Consider the following 23231-nt stretch of genomic DNA (forward strand, 5'->3'; position numbering starts at 1 on the left):
GCCAGCACTATATCTGTATACCAGCGAATACTTGGGCCTAGTCCCTGGTCCAGCACCACATCTATGTACCAGATGAGACCCATCGCCTAGCCCCAGGTCCAGCACTCTATCTGTATACCAGCCAATACTTGGACCTAGTCCCAGGCCCAGCACTGTATCTATGTACCAGACGAGACCCACAGCCTAGCCCCAGGTCCAGCACTGTATCTATGTACCAGCCAAGACCCAGGGCCTAGTCCCAGACCCAGCACTGTATCTGTGTACCAGCTAATATTCGGGCCTATAAATCCAAGCCCAGCTCTGTATCTGGACACCTGCTGAGACCCAGGGCCTGGGAGGAGACAGGGGACATGGGAAATGTGACCTGGATCAGTATTCCTTACCAGGGGTGGGTTCAGTGCTCAATGTCAGAGGGCGGTGTCAGCTTTTAATTTAAATCTGTGTGAGGAACTGTTTAATAAATGCATGTGTGGGAGGGGTTCCTCTGGGCAGGGCTCTCTCCATTGGCGTGGCTGTCACCCTGGGGGTGGAGCTAGCCTTCTGCGGGCTGAGCTGCCTCACTGTGGGTGGAACTAGCTCGCTATAGGCGAGGCAATATTCGGGCCCTTACCTCTGTTGAACCAGTTCGAGGTCCTCCAATGTCTCTGGGATCTCCATGTTGTTGAGCCATTGCTCCTTCTCATCAATCCAGTGCTCACAGGCGTTCACCTCACTGAACATGCGATACACGGCTAGGGCATCCTGTAGCCACTGTCTGCGTAACCCTGCCACCTCCATCACCTCTGTGTATAAAACCTCCACCTCCGACATGCGGCTCTGCACCTCCTCCAGCTCCAAGTACTCAGGGGCCAGGCTCAGGGCCTGACTGCGCAGGCACTCCACCACCTGCCGGTGCTGCTCAATGTCCTCAACCAGCCCTCGGTGTTTCTTGGCCAGCGACTGCGTGGAATACTCGTCGTGGCCAAAGTCGTCACTGGACACAATGCGATACGCGTCCTGCAGCCATACTTCCAGATCGTCCGTGTCTGCCTTAAACTGGAAGAAGTCCAGAGCCTCCTGGAGATGCTGCTGTCGGAGAACCGCCAAATCGTCCAGCGTCTTCCACTGCACTCTGACCTCCAGGATCCTCTCCTGGATGTTTCCCGTCCCAAAGTGTTTCTGAGCCAGGATCTGCTCACCCTTTGTGATGGTTTGAGTCAGGAGGCCGCACCTTCCCACCAGCTCCCCCATCAGGCTCTTGTGTTTACTCAACAGCAGCGTGGCACTGCTCACATCCTTTCCGTGGTTTGGTGAGGAGATAACCTGCTGCTTCTCGTGGATCCAGCCCTCTGCCTCCTCCATCTCCTGGAAGAATGTCCAGAGACACCGCGACCCCTCCAGCTCTGCCCGCCGGCAGGATGCCAGACGGTGCAATTCCTCCAGGCAGCTGCTCACATGTTGGACACGATTGCAAATCACCTGGGGGTCACAGGGCTGATAACCTGGGAGTAAAACAAGGAAACGGTCACAAGGAGCGAGGTGGCAGTGAGATCCGAGGGCCCGGCACTTCAAACCCAGGCACACTACCCCAACTCAGGAGTTGCCTTCTCAGCAATGCTGCCACAATGTCACATTGTTACTACCCCTCCAATCAGTCCCGGCCAGGAGGGTATCACCCAAACCATGTGGCTCCACTGGGTGGGAATAGGCCAGGAACCTTCCCCGCCACAATGCCAAGTGATCCGCTAACATCCTGAACAAATTGCCAGGAGGCTGAGATTGTCTGACCTGGACACAGCGAAGTCCTGTCTGGTGCCCGGTGGATACCGCGGCCCACTGACCACACGGTAGGGAGGCCAGATCCTCAAAATGAATTGCCCCAGCGGTCAATACTACTGGATGAGTTACACTGGTTGGCATCGTTAGTTAAACTCGACCCCATTGTCTCATCAACACCAACTGTCTGAGCTGCTCTGGCGATAATGACTGGGGCTGTGAGAACCAACACCCAATGGGCTCCTGGTCACCTTCCCCAGGGTGATTCACTGGAGCCCTCGTGGTCAGTGGGGGTGGGGCACAATCCCCCTGGGGGTGGGGTTCAATGCCCGGGAGTGGGGGTTCAATCCCCGGGGGGTTCACTTCATGTTTCCCCCTCTAGAAGCTGCTGGCACAGATCGCTTTGCTGAGATTGAAGGTGCAGCACAGAAAGAGGTCATCTGGCCCGTCAAAGCTACACCCGTAGCATCACTCGAGCTATCAATTCAAATTCCATTGCTTTTTCTCTCTATTCGTCACTTTTCTCCCTTTCAAATCCTTATCCTATAAATGATGTGATGCGCTATATCCGGAGGACTGTTGTCCAGATCACCACACTACGAAGGAACAGTGAGGAGGGGGAACCAGGGAGAGAGAGCCCGAGCTCAGCAAGTCAGATTCAACCACTTTCCACAAAGGGTGACCCATAGAATGGGGTCAAGAGGCCAGTACGCAGACTGGGGAGCCTGGGAATGAAGCTGAGGGGATGGAGGGGTTCAGGAATGAATGGCCTGGATGTGAGTGGCCAAGGAGCGAAGTACATAGCAGCAAGTGGCCAGGAATGAGGGACTGGAGAGCAAGGGGTGAGAAAGGCCTGGAAGCGAGGTGTAGGGAGTGAGGTGTCCTGGAGTGAGGGGCCTGGATTGAGGGGTCCAGGAGAATGGGGCCTTGAACTGATGGGCAGAGAGTGAGGGCTTGGAGTGAGAAGCAGGGAGTGAGGATCAGGGAGTGAGAGCAAGGAGTGAGAGCAAGGAGTGAGAGCAGGGAGCGAGGGGCCCAGAGTTAGGTGTTGGGAGTGAGGGGCCTGGGACTGAGAGGCCAGCAGGCGATGCGCCATGGGGTGATGGGTCAGGGAATGAGGAGCACGGAGTGGGGGGCCTGGGAGCGAGGGGCCGGGAGGGAGGTGCCGAGGAGTGAGGGACAGGGATTTAGGGACTGAGGAGTTAAGAGCCTGAGAATGAGGGACCTATGAGCGAGGGGCCTGGGAGGTTGGGGCAGGAAGTGAGGGGCCTGAGAGAGGGGGACAGGAAGTGAGGGGCCTGGGAGGTTGGAGCAGGAAGTGAGGGGCCTGGGAGCAAGGGGCCCTGGAGTGAGGGGCCCGGGAGCGAGGGGCAGGTGCTCCTCCTGGAACGGGAAAATGTTTTCCTCAGAACAACTGTTTTCCCGGAATATGTGGCTTGTTTTTGGAGCCTGGAGCCACCATTATGATAATTTTCCCAATCCTTTTATAAGTTTAAATTCCTGATCAAACATGATGCAACACATTAAATCTACTCACACTGCTGCTTGGGTCAAAATCAAATAGGTGGTGAGCCTGCCGCTAAGAACTAATCAATTCATTAAAGACTAGAAATTGTGAGGACAAACCCTGGGAAATCACTGACTCAACTCCACACTAACTTCACATAACTCCGGCTCACACACTGACCTTCCAGTTGGGTAAACTCCAGGGCCGCTGCATTCAGGCCCTTAACTCGCTCCGCCTGTACTGAAATATCCGCCTCCAGGAGGCAGTGTTTCTGGAGTAGGTCCTCTACTTCAAACAAGTGCTTCCCCAAATCTTTCCAACACAACAGCATCTGTAGAAAAGATCAAAAAGGCTCAAGCAAGAGATGTCATTGGGTCAATGGAGGAATTCTACTGAGACTCCGCTTTACATGTCCTCCATTGAGAATCTGCGTAACTCCCACTACATCCCGACTCCCATTGCTCCCTCTACATTGATACTATCCCTCCGCACGCTGCCCGAGAACAGTCAGCTCGTCCCAATCTCTCCTCAAAACAAACTGATCACAGAATAACGCTGCACAGGAGGAGGCCATTCAGCCCACCGTGCCTGTGCTGACCCTTTGAAAGAGCTATCCAACTAGTCCCATAGCCCATCATACACTTCCCCTTTCAGTCTCTATCCAATTGCCTTTTGAAAGTTATTATTGAATCTGTTTCCACAATCCTTTCAGGCAGCACATTCCAGATCACAACTCAGTGTGTAACAAATACTCTCACCTCCCCTCTGGTTTTTTTTGTCATCACTTTAAATCCTCTGGTTAACCCACTCTAAACAGCTTCTCCTTATTTACTCTATCAAAATTCTTTGTGATTTTGAGCACCTCTATCAAATCTGCTCTTAACCTTCTCTGCTCTAAGGAGAACAATCCCAGCTTCTCCAGTCTCTCCACGTAACTGCAGTCCCTCAACCCTGATACCATTCTACTAAATCGCTAAGGCTTTGACATCCTTCCTAAAGTGTGGTGCCCAGCTGCCGCCTAACCAGTGATTTATAAATGTTTAGCGTAACTTCCTTGCTTTTGTACTTAATAAAGACAAGGATTCCATCTGCCTTTTTAACAGCATTCTCAACAGGTCCTGTCACCTTCAAAGATTTGTGCACATACATGCCAGGTCTCTCTGTTGCTGCACCCCCTTTAAAATTCTGCCATTACGTTTACATTTCCTCTCCTTATTCTTCCTATAAAATGAATTACTGCATTTCTGCGTTAAACTGCATGTGCCATGTCTTTGCCCATTTCACCCCTCTGTCTACGTCCTCCTGAAGTCTGTTGTTATCCTCCTGACTTTTACTATATTTCCAAGTTTTGTGACATCTACAATCTTTGAAATTATACCCTGTAAACCCAAGTCATAGAAACACAGAAAATAGGAGCAGGAGTAGGCCATTCGGCCCTTCGGGCCTGCTCCGCCATTCAAGAAAGATCATGGCTGATTGTCTAATTCAGTACCCTGTTCCCGCTTTCTCCCCATATCCCTTGATCCCTTTGGCATTAAGAAATATATCTGCCTCCTTCTTGAATATATTTAATGACTTGGCCTCCACTGCCTTCTGCGGTAGAGAATTCCACAGGTTCACCACCCTCTGAGTGAAGAAATTTCTCCTCATCTCAATGGCATACCCCGTATCCTGAGACTCTGACCCCTGGTTCTGGATTCCCCAGCCATCGGGAACATCCTCCCTGCATCTAGCCTGACTACTCCTGAAAGAATTTTAGAGGTTTCTATGAGAACCCCTCTCATTCTTCTGAACTCTAGTGAATATAGGCCTAGTCAACCCAATCTCTCCTCATAAGTCAATCCTTCCATCCCAGGAATCAGCCTAGTAAATATTCTTTGCACTCCCTCAAGAACATCCTTCCTCAGATAAGAAGACCAAAACTGCACACAATACTCCAGATGTGGTCTCACCAAGACCCTCTATAACTGCAGCAAGACATCCTTGCTCCTGTACTCAAATCCTTTTGCAATGAAGGCCAACATACCATTCGCCTTCCTAATTGCTTGCTGCACCTGAATATTTGCTTTCAAAAGGACAAACAGGAGATGTCAGGAGTCCAGGTCATTGACATATTCAACTCATATCAAAAAAGAGCAGTGGTCCTAAGAGTAGATAGACAATATCAACCACAGTGTCCTCATCAATCTTCTCTGTTACTTTGTCGAAAATGTCAATCAAGTTAGTCAAATACAATTTGCCTTTAACAAATCGTGCTGGCTGTCAGTCCTTAAACCATATTTTACCAAGTGACAATTAATCCTGGTTAATCTCTCTAAAGGTTTCTCCACTATCGACATTAGACTGACTGGTCTGTGGTTGACGGGTAAATCCCTCTCCTCTGTTTTCAACGTAAGTATAACATCTGCAACCCTCCAGTCCTCTGGCACCACCCCCATATTTAAGGAAGATTGAACGACTATGGTCGGATCCTCTGCAATTTCCACCCTAACTTCCTTCAGTATCTCGGATATATCCCATCTGGACTGGCTGGTTTTTCTACTTTAAGAGCTGCCAACCTTTGGAGTGTATCCTCGTTATCTAATTTTACCCCATCCAATTTCTCTACTACCTCCTCTTTTACTGTGACATTGGCAGTGTCTTCTTCTCCAGTGAAGACAGATGCAAACTACATCTTTACCACCACAGCCATGGCGTCTGCCTCCAGTCATGATATTCCAGTAGTAGCATCCTTGCTGCATCTAGCCTGACTACTCCTGTAAGAATTTTATAGGTTTCCGACAGACATGGATCCAGCTCCTTCTAAATTTGTGAAAGCCCCCCAACGCATTGACCTCTCAGAGTTTGTTCCATGGGTTCAGTGTCCGCACAACACTGTCTTTAACGCATCTGATCTTACGTGAGGCCTTTACACCGCCCACCCCTGGGAAAAATGGTCCAGTCCCCCCTGCCCTTGACCATGGTCCTGTTCTCCCCACCCCTCCCCAACCCTGGAGAATTTGGTCATGTCCTCTTCACCCCACCCCACCCCCAACCAACTCTTCGTGAACCTGGTCTTGTCTGCCCCATTGTTCCCCCCCCCCCCACCCATTGACCCACTACCACACTCTGAACATGGTCCTGTGCAGCCCCACCTCATGCTCGCTGCCCAAGTTCAATAACCTGTTTATTTTTCCACAACGAAACCTTTCATTATCCTAAACACCTAAATGAAGGCTCCCTTCTTGTCTTCTCATCTCCACTGAAAGTTATTTTCATCCAGCAAAAGTGGATCACTCCCAGTGACAACATCCGGTTACCATGGATCACTCCCAGTGACACCATCAGGTTACCATGGATCACTCCCAGTGACACCATCAGGTTAACATGGATCACTCCCAGTGACACCATCAGGTTACCATGGATCACTCCCAGTGACACCATCAGGTTACCATGGATCACTCCCAGTGACACCATCAGGTTAACATGGATCACTCCCAGTGACACCATCAGGTTACCATGGATCACTCCCAGTGACAACATCAGGTTACCATGGATCACTCCCAGTGACACCATCAGGTTAACATGGATCACTCCCAGTGACAACATCAGGTTACCATGGATCACTCCCAGTGACACCATCCGGTTACCATGGATCACTCCCAGTGACACCATCAGGTTAACATGGATCACTCCCAGTGACAACATCAGGTTACCATGGATCACTCCCAGTGACACCATCAGGTTAACATGGATCACTCCCAGTGACAACATCAGGTTACCATGGATCACTCCCAGTGACACCATCCGGTTACCATGGATCACTCCCAGTGACAACATCAGGTTACCATGGATCACTCCCAGTGACACCATCAGGTTAACATGGATCACTCCCAGTGACAACATCAGGTTACCATGGATCACTCCCAGTGACACCATCAGGTTACCATGGATCACTCCCAGTGACACCATCAGGTTACCATGGATCACTCCCAGTGACACCATCAGGTTAACATGGATCACTCCCAGTGACACCATCCGGTTACCATGGATCACTCCCAGTGACACCATCAGGTTACCATGGATCACTCCCAGTGACAACATCAGGTTACCATGGATCACTCCCAGTGACACCATCAGGTTACCATGGATCACTCCCAGTGACACCATCAGGTTACCATGGATCACTCCCAGTGACACCATCAGGTTAACATGGATCACTCCCAGTGACACCATCCGGTTACCATGGATCACTCCCAGTGACACCATCAGGTTACCATGGATCACTCCCAGTGACAACATCAGGTTACCATGGATCACTCCCAGTGACACCATCAGGTTAACATGGATCACTCCCAGTGACAACATCAGGTTACCATGGATCACTCCCAGTGACACCATCCGGTTACCATGGATCACTCCCAGTGACAACATCAGGTTACCATGGATCACTCCCAGTGACACCATCAGGTTAACATGGATCACTCCCAGTGACAACATCAGGTTACCATGGATCACTCCCAGTGACAACATCAGGTTACCATGGATCACTCCCAGTGACACCATCAGGTTAACATGGATCACTCCCAGTGACAACATCCGGTTACCATGGATCACTCCCAGTGACACCATCAGGTTACCATGGATCACTCCCAGTGACAACATCAGGTTAACATGGATCACTCCCAGTGACACCATCCGGTTACCATGGATCACTCCCAGTGACACCATCAGGTTACCATGGATCACTCCCAGTGACAACATCAGGTTAACATGGATCACTCCCAGTGACAACATCAGGTTACCATGGATCACTCCCAGTGACACCATCAGGTTACCATGGATCACTCCCAGTGACAACATCAGGTTACCATGGATCACTCCCAGTGACACCATCAGGTTAACATGGATCACTCCCAGTGACAACATCAGGTTACCATGGATCACTCCCAGTGACACCATCAGGTTAACATGGATCACTCCCAGTGACAACATCCGGTTAACATGGATCACTCCCAGTGACAACATCAGGTTAACATGGATCACTCCCAGTGACAACATCAGGTTAACATGGATCACTCCAGGTAACAATATCTGGGCAAACTGGATCCCTGCCAGGAACACAATATCAGGACAAAATGTTCCCAGGAGCACTGTCAGGATGAAAGTGGATTCCTCCCAACAACAAGGTCAGGATGAAGTGAATCACTCTCGGGAGTACAGTGTAAGGACAAAGTGGGTCACTCCAGGTAACAAGGTCTGGACAAAGTGGATCACTCCCATGGACACACAGAGAGGACAATGTAGATTACTTCCAGTAACATTGTCAGGACAAGGGCGGCACAGTGGCGCAGTGGTTAGCACCGCAGCCTCACAGCTCCAGGGACCCGGGTTCGATTCCGGGTACTGCCTGTGTGGAGTTTGCAAGTTCTCCCTGTGTCTGCGTGGGTTTTCTCCGGGTGCTCCGGTTTCCTCCCACAAGCCAAAAGACTTGCAGGTTGATAGGTAAATTGGCTGTTATAAATTGTCACTAATATAGGTAGGTGGTAGGGAAATATAGGGACAGGTGGGGATATTTGGTAGGAATATGGGATTAGTGCAGGATTAGTATAAATGGGTGGTTGATGTTCGGCACAGACTCGGTGGGCCGAAGGGCCTGTTTCAGTGCTGTATCTCTAATCTAAAAAAAAAAGTAGATCACTCCGAACAAAGTACACTGTATTCCTGAGAGCGATCCACTTTGTCCTGACAATGTCACTTTAAATGATCCTCTTCCTCTTCATTTATTACTGGGAATGATCCACTGTGACCTGACAGTTTGTCCCTTGGAGTGATCCACTTTGTCTCGACATTGTTACAGAAGTGATCCACTTTGCCCTTACAGTGTTCCTGTGAGTGAATACACAGGACAAAGTGGATCTCTCCCAGGATCACCATTAAAAACAGCAACACGCATTTATGTAAAATAAAAATGCTCAGCAGATCAGGTAGCGTCTGTGGAGAGAGTAAGGGAGTTAACGCTTCAGGTGGGGCTCAGCAATGGGAATGGGGGTGAAGCTGGGCAATGGGGGTGGGGGATGGGCATTGTCTGACTGCTTGTCTGACAGTATTGGATGAGCAGAAATTTCCTCCACTTACATATTAGGAAGACAGAAGCCATTGTCTTCGGCCCCATCACAAACTCCGCTCCCTTGCCACCAACTGCATCCTTCTCCCTGGCGACAGTCTGAGATTAAATCAAACTGTTTGCAACCTGTTACATTTGACTCCGAGTTGAGCTTCAGACGACATATCCATGCCATCACTAAGACCGCCTATTTCCACCTCAGTAACGTCGCCCGACTTCAACATTGTCTCAGCTCATCGGCTGCTGAAACTCTCATCCTTACCTTTGTTACCTCTAGACTTGACTATTCTATGGTCCACCCTGCGCAAACTTGAGGTCATTCAAAACTCTGCTGCCCGTGTCCTAACTCACACCAAGTCTCATTCCCCCATCTCCCTGGTGCTTGCTGATTTACGTTTGCTCCCAGTCAAACAACGGCTCGATTTTAAAATTCAGCCTCGTTTTAAAATCCCTCCATGGCCCTCCCTACCTCTGTAATCTCCTCCAACCCCACAAACCCCCAGATCACTGCGCTCCTCTAATCCTGGCCTCTTGAGCATTCCTGATTTTAATGGCTCCACCAATGGCGGCTGTGCCTTCAGTTGCCTCGGCCCTCCGCTCTGGAATTCCCTCCCTCAACCCCTCTACCACTCTTTCCTTCTTTAAGACACTCCTTAAAACCTACTACTTTGACTATGCTTTTGGTCGTCTGTCCTAATATCTCCTTATGTGGCTCGGTGTCAAATTTATGGGCTGAATTGTACAGAACCCCTGACATCAGGGGTCGTGGCTAGGGGGCGGGGCCGAAAAATGCCTCCAGGAGGGGCCCGCCACGGACCTCGACACCGGCACGGGTCGGCCCGATATTGCTGGCGGCTGAGAGACCTCATGGCGGGCGCCCCCCACGCCCCCCCCCCCCCCCCACCACACCAGTCGCTCGGGGACGGGAGCCCCACTTAAATATTTAAATTCATTAAAATGAACAAATTAATTACCGTTACACTCCCGCCGTCTGTCCCGGAGCGATCTCCGAGCCGGTGGCTGGCACTCCCGCACCTACGGATCCCCGTCGGGGGAACCGAGGCGGAACACTGGTGGGGAGGGGGGAGCAGGTAAGTTTCTCAGTGTAGGGGTCCCGGGGAGGGGTGCAGGGTCAAATTCATATTACTGGTGTAGGGGATGGTGGGAAGGGTTAGAGTGTAAAGTTCATGCACTTTTGGGGTGGAGGGGGGAAGGTCAGCTGGACAAGCTAAGTGTTTTGTGGGGGGGGAAGAGGGCAAGTAATTAATTGTATGGTTATTGGGGGGGGGGTTGGAGAAGGGAAAAATAAATTTATTTAATTTTTTTTACATCAATGCACCTTTAAATATTTAAATGGAACGGTCGGGCTCAAAGCTCTCTAAAAGTAGTGTCAGCGCCTGCGCACAGTCAGCTGACGCCATTGCCAGGTACGGACAGCCCAAACCCTCCATGTCATCGGCGGAGGGTGGTCTGCCCTGACTATTTAAATGAGCCGCCTCTCTTAATATTGCGGCAGCTCCACAACGACGCGGGCCGCCTTTGTTTTCATCCATCACCGATTGCAATGGCGGAAGTATAAATTCCAGTTGCATGTATTATAATGCTCCAATGAAGTGTCTTGGAGTGTTTTATTATGTTAAAGGTGCTGTCTAAATGCAAGTTGTTGTAAGGTGGGATTGGCGATGGGGATGGGGGGGTGGGGGGGGTGGTGAAAGTGGGGGCGAAGGTGGGGGTGAGGGATGGGGATAAGGGTGAAATTTGGGGTGAAGGATGGAGATGGGGGTGGAAGTGGGGGGTGAGGGATGGAGATGAGGGGTAGGGGTGATGGGCAGTGCCCTCCTCACCTGCATCTCCTCCATCCAGTCGATCATATGAACCATCTCCTGGAAGATTTTCTGCAGCGACAGGTTCAACTCCAGCCTCTCCCTGCGAGCTGTCAGCGTCTCTTCCAGGAAGCTCCACAATCGCAGGATGTTATCTTTCTGTGCAGAGATGCGTTTAATGTCATAGTAGCTCTCCGTTTCCAGTTCCAGGGCCAGCTCGGTGATCACCTGCACTCGCTCCTTGTATGAGGACACATCGGCCTCAATGGCTTCGTGTTTCTTCATCGCAGCCTCCACCGCGGGGAGATCATAACCGAAGTTATCCTGAGAGAGGAATGGAGGAGGATCACAGGTCAAGCAGCAATTTCACCATCACAGCTTCTCTAACACTGCACATCACAGCAACAGTAAAAGCAAGTCATGGATTAACCGACTGTCAGGAGCACCATTGAGGCTCCAAAACAGTAACAGAAAAAGAGCAATGTGTCACCAGTCACCAGCATCAGACTGACAAACCTTCCCCAGTGACACACAGCAGCACACACTCCCTGTCAGATATACCTGACTCCACACCTGATCAGATTTATCTGTCCCCACACCAGCAGGTCAGAGGCTGGGTATTCTGCGGCAAGTAACTCACCTCCTCAGTCCGTGTCCACATGCAGCAAGACCTAGACAATATTCAGGCTCGGGCTGATAAGTGGCAAGTCACATTTGTGACAAACAAGTGCCAGGCAATGACCATCTCCAACAAGACAGAATCTAACCATCTCCTCATGACATTCAATGGCATTATCATTGCTGAATCCCCCACTATCAACATCCTGGGGATTATTACTGACCAGAAACTTAACTGAACTAGCCATTTAAATACTGAGGCTACAAGAGCAGGTCAGAGACTGGGAATTCTGCAGCAGGTACCTCCTTACTCCCCAAAGCCTGTCAACATCGACAAGGCACAAGTCAGGAATGTGTGGAATATTCTCCGCTTGTCTGGATGGGTGCAGCTCCAACAACACTCAAGAAGCTCAACACCATCCAAGACAAAGCAGCCGCTTGACTGGCATTCCACTATCACTGACGCACAGTGGCCGCAGTATGTACCATCTACAAGATGCACTGCAGCAACTCACCAAGGCTCCTTCAATAGCACCTTCCAAACCTGTGACCTCTACTACCTAGAAGGACAAGGGCAGTAGACGCCTGGGAACACCACCACCTGCAAGTTCCCCTCCAAGCCACACATCATCCTGACTTGGAATTATATCGCCATTCTTTCACTGTCACTGGGTCAAAAACCTGAAACTCCCTTGCTAAAAGCACTGGGCTGAATTTTATGCTGTCCCGCTGAGACGGGTTCGGAGGCAGGGGGGCAGAAGGCCCATCGCCTTCCTCTCACAACACATCTTTGTCAGGGGCAGGATAGGCCAAAGACAGCCTTCCTGCCCAGAGTCCAATTGAGGCCCTTAAGGGGCCTATTAAGGGCCTCTTTTTAGCCTCTTCCTGCTGCCACTGGAATTTAACCAGTGGTGGTGGGGCTTCGCCAAACAGGGAGGTCGCCCAGTAAAATGAGGTGCCTCCCTGTGGGCTTGGAAGGGGGGGGGGGAGGTGCGGGGGACAAACCTGCAACTCCCTAAATCCACCTGCCGGGGCCTTCCAGACTAGCCCCGGCGACGCCACCTCACTTAACTGAGGTCCGGGGTTCCAGTACTGTGCCTGGGTCCGAGGCCTTTGCAGGTCCAGCAGTGGTCACCACTCCCAGTGGCGCTGCCGATGCTGCTGAGCTGCCAGCCCTGTGATTGGCCAGCAGCTTTTGGAGGTGGGATCCCCGTCTTTAAAGAGACAACGACCGTGGCGCCAGGCTGTTAACTGGCTATAGAATCACTCCGGGGTTGTTGTGGCAGGGTGGGGCGGGCAGGAGCTCCAGCTAGCTGAGGCAGGATTCCTCCTTCCTTTTCGGCCTGGCGCCAGGAGCCCCGCCGTGGGTACAAAATGATGCCCACTGTGGCTGTACGCACACCACATGGACTACAGCGGTTCAAGAAGGCAGCTCACCGCCACTTTCTCAAGGGCAATTAGAGATGGGCAACAAATGCTGGTCTTGCCAGTGATGCTCACATCCCATGAAAGAATTAAAAAAAATTGGCAGTGGTAAAAGAATCACCAGGTATGGGATGTATGCGAGGTTACTGAGGGGAGTTAGGGTGGAAATAGTGAAGGCTCTGGCCATTATCTTTCAATATTCTTCATCTAGGAGTGGTGCCAGAGGTCTGGACAATTGCAAAAGTTACATCCCTCTTTAAAACAAGAGGAGAGGGATCAACGCAACAAGTACAGCCTAACGTCAGTGATGGAAAAACTTTTAGAGACAATAATCCAGGTCAAAATTAATTGACTTTTGGAAAAATGTGCGATAATAAATGAAACTCAGCACAGATCTGTCTGAAGACAAATTGTGTTTGAATAACTTGATTGAATTATTAGATGAAGTAACACAGAGTGTTGATGAGGGTAATGCGGTTGATTTTGTGTATCTGGACTTCCTAAAGGAATTTGATAAAGTACCACATAATAAACAAAATTGAAGGCCATGGAATTAAAGGGACAGCAGCAATGTGGATACAATATTGGCAAAGGAACAGAAAGCAGAATGTAATGGGGGATGTTTTTTCTCAGACTGAAGGTAGTAGTTCTTTTTGATATATATTAATGACCTGGACTTGAGTAATACAGTGTACAGTTTCAAAGTTTGCAGATGACACAAACAAAATTGAAGAGGATAGCAACAGACGACATAGGCAGAAATGGGTAGACACATGACAGATGAAATTTAACGCAGCGAAGTTGCCAGGATCTGGAATGCTTGACTTGAAAAGGTAGTGGAAGCTCACTGCATAAATAATTTGAAAAGATAGTTGGACAGGTGCTTGTGGGTGAGTGACAAAAAGCAGGGCCATGGGGCAGCACAATCCTTTCAGAGCCTGCACAGGCACGACAGATCGAATGCTAAGTTTCTTTGATTCTACAACAACAACAGCAACTCATATTTACATAGCGCCTTTAATGCAGTGAAGTTTTTTTTTTATTTTATTTATTTAGAGATACAGCACTGAAACAGGCCCTTAGGCCCACCGAGTCTGTGCCGACCAAGAACCACCCATTTATACAAACCCTACAGTAATCCCATATTCCCTACCTACACTAGGGGCAATTTACAATGGCCAATTTACCTATCACCTGCAAGTCTTTGGCGGTGGGAGGAAACCGGAGCACCCGGCGAAAACCCACGCGGTCACAGGGAGAACTTGCAAACTCCGCACAGGCAGTACCCAGAATTGAACCCGGGTCCCTGGAGCTGTGAGGCTGCAGTGCTAACCACTGCACCATTGTGCCGCCCTAGTGATACGTCTTGTTGAGAAAATTTAGGACAGGCAATGGAAATTAAATGATACAATATTAAAGGGGTTGCAGAAACAGAGGTGTTTGTACACAAGTCTTTGAAGGTGGCAGGACAAGTTGAGAATGCTGTTTAAAAAAGCATTTGGCTTTATAAACAGAGGCGCAGAGTACAAAAGCAAGGAGGTTATGCTGAACCCTTTGTTCATACCGAAGGTATGGTTGCTAAATTTGCTGATGACACAAAGATAGGCAGGAAAGTAACTTGTGAAGAGGTCATAAGGGAGCTACAAAGGGATATCGATAGGTTAAGTGAGTGGGCAAAGACCTGGCAATTCTGGACACCAGACATAAAGAAGAATGTGAAAACCTTGGAGAGAGTACATCAGAGATTTACTAGCATGTTACCAGGGCTGGGGGACCAGTTATGTCGAGAGACTGGGGAGGCTGGGGTTGTTCACCTTAGTGGAGAAGGTTAAGAGTAGATTTGATAGAGGTGTTCAAAATCATGAAGGGTTTTGATAGTTTCCAGTAGCAGAAGGGTGAGTAACCAGTGGACCCAGATTTAAGGTAATTGGCAGAAGAACCAGGGGGAGATGAGGAGATTTTTTTTCACTCAGCGAGTTGTTGTGATCTGGAATGCGCTGCCTGAAAGATTGGTAGAAGCAGATTCAATATTAACTTTCAAATGGGAATTGGATAAATACTTGAAGGGGAAATTTTTTAACATTGGAAAAACAGTAGAAAGTGGGACTAATTAAATAACTCTTTCAAAGAGCTGAAGCAGACACGATGGGCTGAATGGCCTCCTTCTGTGCTGTCTCATTGTGTGATTCTAAGAATGTGAAGAGCCAGGTTTGAAACCAGGATTGCTCTCAGTACCACCTAACGCACTGACTGCCCACCCCCACCGCCCCCCCCCCAAAGCACTGACCACCCAGCTGGCACATGGACCGTCCACCTGGCGCACTGACCACTCACCTGGGAGATGAGGCGCTGATTCTCGTTTAACCAGGCCTCGCGCATCGCGGCCTTGTGATCAAATCGATGCGCCAACTGCTCCAGCTTCTCCTGGCGAATGAGCTCATTCCGCAATGCCACCTCACGCTCATGCTCCGCCTTCTCCAGTCTCTCCCAGGCCTACCGAAGAATTAAGACAAAAAACACATACAAGGCGGAGATTGGTATAGCAATTGACAAACCTAAAACTGAGAGAGAGTAAGAAACAGAGTGAGAGAGGTACGAAGGGACATACTGAGCGACAGAATGTGAGACAGTGAGACACTGTGAGAGACAGAAAGATGCACCAAGAGGATGAAAGAGACAAAGTGAGAGTGATATACAGAGAGAGTGAGAGAAGAGTGAGAGACTGAATGAGAGAGATAGAGTGTGAGCGACAGAGTGAGAGATGGAGTGAGTCGCACTTTGTGTCTCTGTTTCTCTCTCTTCCACTTTCTGTGATGAGTAAGAGACAGAGACTGAGGAAAGGGGAGAGAGTGGGAGAGATAGAGAAAGAGCACGGTGATAAGGAGAGACAGTGAGTGAGAGAGTGAAAAGAGAGAGACAGTGTGACAGAGCAAGACAGAGAGGGAAAAACACAGAAGCAAGTGAGCCTACTAACAGGGACACAGAAATTAAAACCCCTGGAGTGTTCATTACAAAACTTATTAAGAAAGTAGTAGCAGGACATTTAGTAAATCATAACGTAATCAGGCAGACTCAACATGGTTTTACAAAAGGGAAATCATGTTTGACAAATTCATTAGAGTTCTTTGAGGATGTAACAAGCAAGATGGATAAAGGGGAACCAGTAGATGTAGTGTATTTAGATTTCCAAAAGACATTCGATAAGGTGCCACATAAAAGGTTACTGCACAAGACAAGAGCTCATGGTATTGGGGGTAATATATTAGCATGGATAGGATAGAGGATTAGCTAACTAATAGGAAACTAACAGAGATTTGGAATAAATGGACCATTTTCACATTAGCAAAGTGTAACTGGGGATCAGTGCTGGAGCCTCAACTATTTATATTCTATATTAATGACTTGGATGAAGGGACTGAGAGTATTGTAGCCAAATTTGTGGATGATGCAAAGATAGGAAGCAAGCTGTGAGGAGGGCACAAAGAGTCTGCGAAGGGATATAGATAGGTTAAGTAAGTGAGCAAAAAATGGCAGACGGGAGTATAATATGGAAAAATGTGAGGTTGTCCACTTTGGTGGGAAGAATAGAGAGGAAGAATATTATTTACATGCAGAGAGACTGCAGAATGCTGCAGTACAGAGAGATCTGGGTGTCCTTGTACATGAATCACAAAAAGTTAGCACGCAGGTACAGCAAGTAATTAGGAAGGCAAATGGAATGATGGCACAGGGCGTTGGTGAGACCGCACCCAGAGTACTGCACACAGTTTTGGTCTTATTTAAGGAGGGATATACTCGTATTGGAAGCTGTTCAGAGAAGGTTTACTAGGCTGATTCCTGGAATGAAGGGTTGCCTTATGAGAAAAGGTTGAGTGAGTTGGGCCTACAGTCATTGGAGTTTAGAAGACTGAGAGGTGATCTTACTGAAACATAAGATTCTGAGGAGGCTTGACAGGGTAGATGCTGAGAGGATGTTTTCCCTCATGGGGGAATCGAGAACTAGGGGGCACAGTTTCCTATTAAGATGGAGATGAGGAGAAATTTCTTCTCTCAGAGGATCGTTAATCTTCGGAATACTCTTCCCCAGAGAGCAGTGGAGGCTGGGTCACTGAATATAGTCAAGGCCGAGTTAAACAGATTTTTCATTTATAAGGGTGTCAAGGATTATGGGGGGCAGCCAGGAAAGTGGAGCTGAGGCCACAATCAGATCAGCCATGATCTTATAGAATGGTGGAGCAGGCTCGAGGGGCCGAATGGCCTATCCCTGCTCCTATTTCTTATGTTCTTATGTTAGACCAGAATATAAAAGTTATATGAACCTGAAATAACATCAGTGGGAGGATAATGATTCCAGCTGAGGAAGGTCCACTGACTTTCTAAAGTTAGAGTCCAGTAACACTGGCCTGTCGGACATCAGTCAGCTCTAGAGATAACACTGGGCTCTGGGACTACACTGAGCTCCAGGACATCACTTGTACTTTAGTCCTCTAGATATAAAGACCAGCATTCCACTAGCCTTTTCTGTACCTATTCATGATATTTTAATGGTCTCTGTACCTGGACCGCCATTGTTTCTAGCTTTTCACCATTTAGAAAGTACCCTGTTCTATCCTTTTTAGGTCCAATTTGGAGGGCCTCACATTTTCCTACATTGAAATCCATATGCCACAGTTTTTCCCATTCACTTAATTTGCTAATATCTCTTTGTAATTTTATGCTCCGTCTACACTGCTAACAATGCTGCCTACCTTTGTGTCATCGACAAACTCAGATATGTGGTTCTCTATCCATTCATCTAAGTTGTTCATAAATACAGTGTATAGTTGAGGCTCCAACACAGATCCCTGTTGGACTCCACTGGTCACATCCTGCCAATTCGAATACCTACCCATTATCCCTACTCTCTGTCTCTTTCCTTTCAGCCAGTTTCCTAACCAGGTTAATAACTTGCCCTCAATTGCATGAGCTTCAACTTTAGCTAAGAGTCTCTTCTGAGGGACTTTATCAAATGCCTTCTTGAATTCCATACAAATTATATCCATAGACATTCCCCTGTCCAATACTACAGTCACCTCTTCAAAAAAAACTCAATCAGGTTCATCAGGCATGAGCTACCCTTTACAAATCCATGCTGGCTCTCTCTGATCAGCTGAAACTTTTCAAGGTGTTCAGTCACATCATCCTTAACTATGAACGAGTAACTTCCTGACAACAGATGTTAGACTGCTTTCTCTGTCTCACCTATTTTAAATAGTGAAGTCACATGTGCACTTTTCCAATCTAAATGAACGGTTCCTGAATCAAAAGAGCTTTGGAAGATTAAAGTTGTGGCATCTGTAATGTTCTTACCTACCTTTAAAATCCTGAGATGGAAACCATCTGGTCCTGGGGATTTGTCACCCTTTAGTTTTATTTTCTTGATTACTATTAAATTGCTTAAGTTAATTTTGGGGAGTCTCCATCCATAATTCAATCTCGGTTTGCTTGGGATGTCTAGCATGCCACCTACTTTATTGTAATTATTCAACATGTTCATCATTTCCTTATTTTCAGTGATAATATCACCATTATCAGTTACATTGCTTCTGACCACCCTCTTTTTCTTAATATAATTGTAAAAGATTTTTCTGTTGATTTTGATAACCCTTGCAATTTTTTTTTTCATGTAGCTCTAACTATCTGTTTTGTCACCTTTGCTCTTCTTTGGGTTCATTCACCAGAACCGGTACTATTTTTTTGCATAAAATAAAAACAAAATACTGCAGATGCTGGAAATCTGAAATAAAAACAAGAAATGCTGGAAATGCTCAGCAGGTCTGGCAGCATCTGTGGAGAGAGAAGCAGAGTTAACGTTTCAGGTCAGTGACCCTTCATCAGAACTGGCAGATATTAGAAATGTAAAAGGTTTTAAGCAAGTAAAGCGGGGGGTGGAGCAAGAGATAACAAAAGAGGTGTTGATAGGACAAGGTCATAGAGAATAACTGACCAGAAGGTCATGGAATAAAGGCAAATGGTATGTTAATGGTGTGCTGAAAGACAAATTGTTAATACAGAGAGGGTGTGAATAGACTGTAAAGCACGAAGCACTCCAAGCGTAAACACTAAAAAAACAGAGTGGGTAGGCACAGTAGAAACAAACTAAACTAACTAAAAAAAAACTAAAATAAAATAACCAAATAAAAAAGCAAAAAGCAAAAAAGAAAAAATAACTAAACATAAAAAGGGGGACCCGTCATGTTCTGAAATTATTGAACTCAATGTTCAGTCTGTGGTGTGCCTAATTGGTAAATGAGATGCTGTTCCTCGAGCTTGCATTGATGTTTGCTGGAACACTGCAGCAATCCCAGGACAGAGATATGAGCATGAGAGCAGGGGTGGGGTGGTGTTGAAATGGCCAGCAACCGGAAGCTCGGGGTCATGCTTACGGACTGAGCAGAGGTGTCCGGCAAAGCGGTCACCCAATCTGTGTTTAGTCTCCCCAATGTAGAGGAGACCACATTGTGAGCAGCGAATACAGTACACTAAATTGAAAGAAGTACAAGTTAATTTTTTTGCAACTATTTTTAAACTTCTTTTTGCATTTTTGTATGCTTTTTCTTTTAGTTTTATGTTGTCTCTTACCTCGTTAGTTATCCATGACTTACTTTTTTGGCAAGTAGAATTCTTGCCTTTTAGATGTATAAACTGGTTCTGCATCACATTTCAATCCTTTTTGAACACCTCCCATTGATTGTCTGTTGTTTTAGCCAATTATGGGAGGAGATCGGTGATTCGCTCCTCAAACACAAGCAGCAGCCACTGCTGGAGTCGCGTCACTGAGACATCCCGTGTGTTACTGTAGATAACAGTGGTGGGTCAGTGACCTCTCAGCTCCCCCAGGATACTGATAAAGAAATTGGGATCTGTCAGCAGTCACTCACCCTGTTGATGTCAGAGATCAGTTTGCCCTCATGTGGCACGTAAAGCTTTTGGTTGTTTGCCCGGAGTTTGCTCTGAATGGTGAAAAGCAGGACCTCCAGATTCCCTTTCTCCTCGAACCTGAACAGACGGACAGAAAACACTTCAGCCCTGAGCCCCACACAAAGCAAGTGGCTGTCCTCACACAGAAACGGTCAGAGTTTATTCGGAGTCCACCTGCAGTCCAACTCAGCAAACATGTTCTACAATCACTGGTGTTGGTCTGAGTTCCGTTTCTGACCCAGGGTGGGGGACTGATCCTGAAAAGGCGACAAATCTCACATCAGTGTCAGCCATGGCTCAATGGTAACACTCTGAGTCAGCAGGTCAAGGGTTCAAGTCGAAATCTATAGGCTTGAACCCATTACCCAGACTGATACTTCAGTGCATTTACTAAGGAAGTATTTATCCCTCAACCACCATCACAAGAACAGATTATCTAGTCGTTATCTTGTTGCTATTTGTGGGATCTTGCTGTGCGCAATTTGGCTGCCATGCTTCCTACATCACAACAGTGATTATACTTCAAAAAGTATTTTATTGGCTGCAAAGCACTTTGGGGTGTCCCGAGGACCTGAAAGACGCAAGTCTTCCTTTACAGATGGTCGTATGATGTGCCACTGCTCAAGAATTACCTTCCATGTAGATCTTGTAGCTAAGGCTCTATCATGTTTTCCCAATTCTCTGCCACACGCGAGGAGCCGGGCAGCTGGCTGCTGTATGGGGACAAGCAATGATTCTACGAACAGGGTACAGCACACACCTCCATGGGCATCTTAGTGCCACTGGGTCTGGGCAAGCTAAGCCCGACAGTTACTGTCATGGATTGCACATATTGAGGTTCAATCACACCCATTAAATGTCGACAACAGCAACCTTAAGATTGCATGGCCTTCAAGGGGCTTCTCAGCTGCAAGGTCTAAGAAAAGGAATGAAACCGGATGGACCACCCGGCATCAGAAACGACAATGGCAAAGCCAGCCCCGTCAACTCTGCAAAGTCCTCCTTAATAACATCTGGGGGCTTGTGCCAAAATTGGGAGAGCTGTCTTACAGATTAGTCAAGCAACAGCCTGACATAGTCATACTCACCGAATCATATCTTACAATGTCCCAGACACCTGCCATCACCATCCCCAGGTATGTCCTGTCCCACCGGCAGGATAGACCCATTAGAGGTGGCTGCACAGTGGTATACAGTCGGGAGGGAGTTGCCCTGGGAGTCCTCAACATTGACTTCTGACCCCATGAAGTCTCATGGCATCAGGTCAAACATGGATAAGGAAACCTCCTGCTGATTACCACCTATGGCCTCCCCACCCCTCTCGGCTGATGAATCAGTGCTAAGAAACGAGCAGTTTGTGAGGGTCTCTCTATATACAGTCACTGATAGACATTCATGCTACACAAGTGCCAGGCAGTGACCATCTCCAACAAGAGAGAATCCAAACATCTCCCCTTTATATTCAATAGTATTACCATCGCTGAATCCCCACTATCAACATCCTGGAGCTTACCATTGACCATTGGCAGTGAGGGGACGCAGTTGAGAAGAGACAGATGCCTGAGTGAAACGTTTGCCAGAGTGAATTTGGAAATTTGGTGCACATGGGAATTCGGTGCAGAGGGGGAAAGAGGGGCTCCTTTTCCTATCTTTTTCAGCCTTCAGCAGTTGGTGAGTCTTCTTCCTCTGACTCCAAGGTAGGTGAGTGCAACTTTCCATTACTTCAGCTTGAATTATTAACTAATTGACTCAAAAAGGTTGTACAGAGATGGCAGGGCCGGTGTGTGCTGCAACTGCCGCATGTGAGAATCTGTGGAATGCACTGCAATCCCGGACAACCATTTCTGCAGCAAGTGTCTGCAGCTTGCACGACTTCAGCTCAGAATTGCTGAGCTGGAGACTGAGCTGCAGACAATGCGGAGCATCAGGGAGGGGGAGAGTTACCTGGACACTTTGTTCCAGCAGGCAGTGACACCCCTTAGAATAGGGAGAACATTAGAGATGGCCAATGGTCAGGAACAGGAGGGTGTGACTGTGAGTGAGGCAGGTAGGGGGAATCAGCATGTAGTGATGGAGCAGCCTCAGCCCCTGACCTTGTCCAACAGGTACGGGGTCTTTGCTACCTGTGTGGATGAAGAGAAGGAGTGCAAGCTGGATGAGTGGACTGACCATGGCACCATGGTGAAAGATGCCATTCCAGTGGGGGGAGTGAAGAGGAATGTGGCAGTGATAGGAGACAGTATAGTCAGGGGATAGATACTGTTCTCTGTAGCTATGACCGAGAGCTCTGACGTCTGTGTTGCCTGCCCAGTGTCAGGGTTAAGGACATCTCCTCGCGGTTGGAGAGGAACCTGGAATGGGAGGGGGAGGATCCAGTTGTCGTGGTCCATGTGGGAGCCAAAGACATAGGTACAACCAGAAATGATACTCTGCATAGAGAATTTGAGGAGTTAGGGTCCAAGTACATAAAAAGGAAGAGAGTAGTTAAAGTAGACGTTGGTCCCCTAGAGGCAGAGACAGGAGAAATCATTTTGGGGAATGAGGAAATGGCGGCGGCATTGAACAAATATTTTGTGTCTGTCTTCACAGTAGAAGACACAAGTTCCATACCAGAAACAGGCAGTAACCTAGGGGCTAAAAAGAGTGAGGAAATTAAGGAACTTCATATCAGCAGAGAAAAAGTATTGGAGCAACTTAGAGTCATAGAGAGATACAGCACTGAAACAAGCCCTTCGGCCCACCGAGTCTGTGCCGACCAACAACCACCCATTTATACTAATCCTACATTAATCCCATATTCCCTGCCACATCCCCATCATTCTCCTACCACCTACCTGCACTAGGGGCAACTTACAATGGCCAATTTACCTATTAACCTGCAAGTCTTTGGCTGTGGGAGGAAACCGGAGCACCCGGCGGAAACCCACGCGGTCACAGGGAGAACTTGCAAACGCCGCACAGGCAGTACCCAGAACCGAGCACAGGTCGTTGCAGCTGTGAGGCTGCGGTACTAACCACTGCGCCGCCCCTTTTTTCT

At 48.1% G+C, this 23231-nt stretch overlaps 1 protein-coding gene across 3 annotated transcripts in view; it reads right to left on the reverse strand.

Annotated features, from left to right (window-relative positions):
• LOC137353122 (spectrin beta chain, non-erythrocytic 1-like) overlaps window positions 1-23231 on the reverse strand; it is a 194971-nt gene that overhangs the window by 129525 nt on the left and 42215 nt on the right. For 2 of the 3 annotated variants that reach the window (XM_068019136.1, XM_068019138.1), the window contains exon 1: window positions 611-1433. In XM_068019136.1, the coding sequence (XP_067875237.1) occupies window positions 611-1341 (731 nt within the window). In that variant the 5' untranslated portion in view covers window positions 1342-1433. Of the gene's footprint in view, window positions 1-610; window positions 1482-3442; window positions 3594-11212; window positions 11516-15568; window positions 15728-20154; window positions 20273-23231 lie in introns of those variants that run through there. The other variant, XM_068019139.1, reaches the window with a different exon arrangement.

Source organism: Heterodontus francisci, chromosome 40, assembly GCF_036365525.1.
Source record: "Heterodontus francisci isolate sHetFra1 chromosome 40, sHetFra1.hap1, whole genome shotgun sequence".
Taxonomy (NCBI): Eukaryota; Metazoa; Chordata; class Chondrichthyes; order Heterodontiformes; family Heterodontidae; genus Heterodontus; species Heterodontus francisci.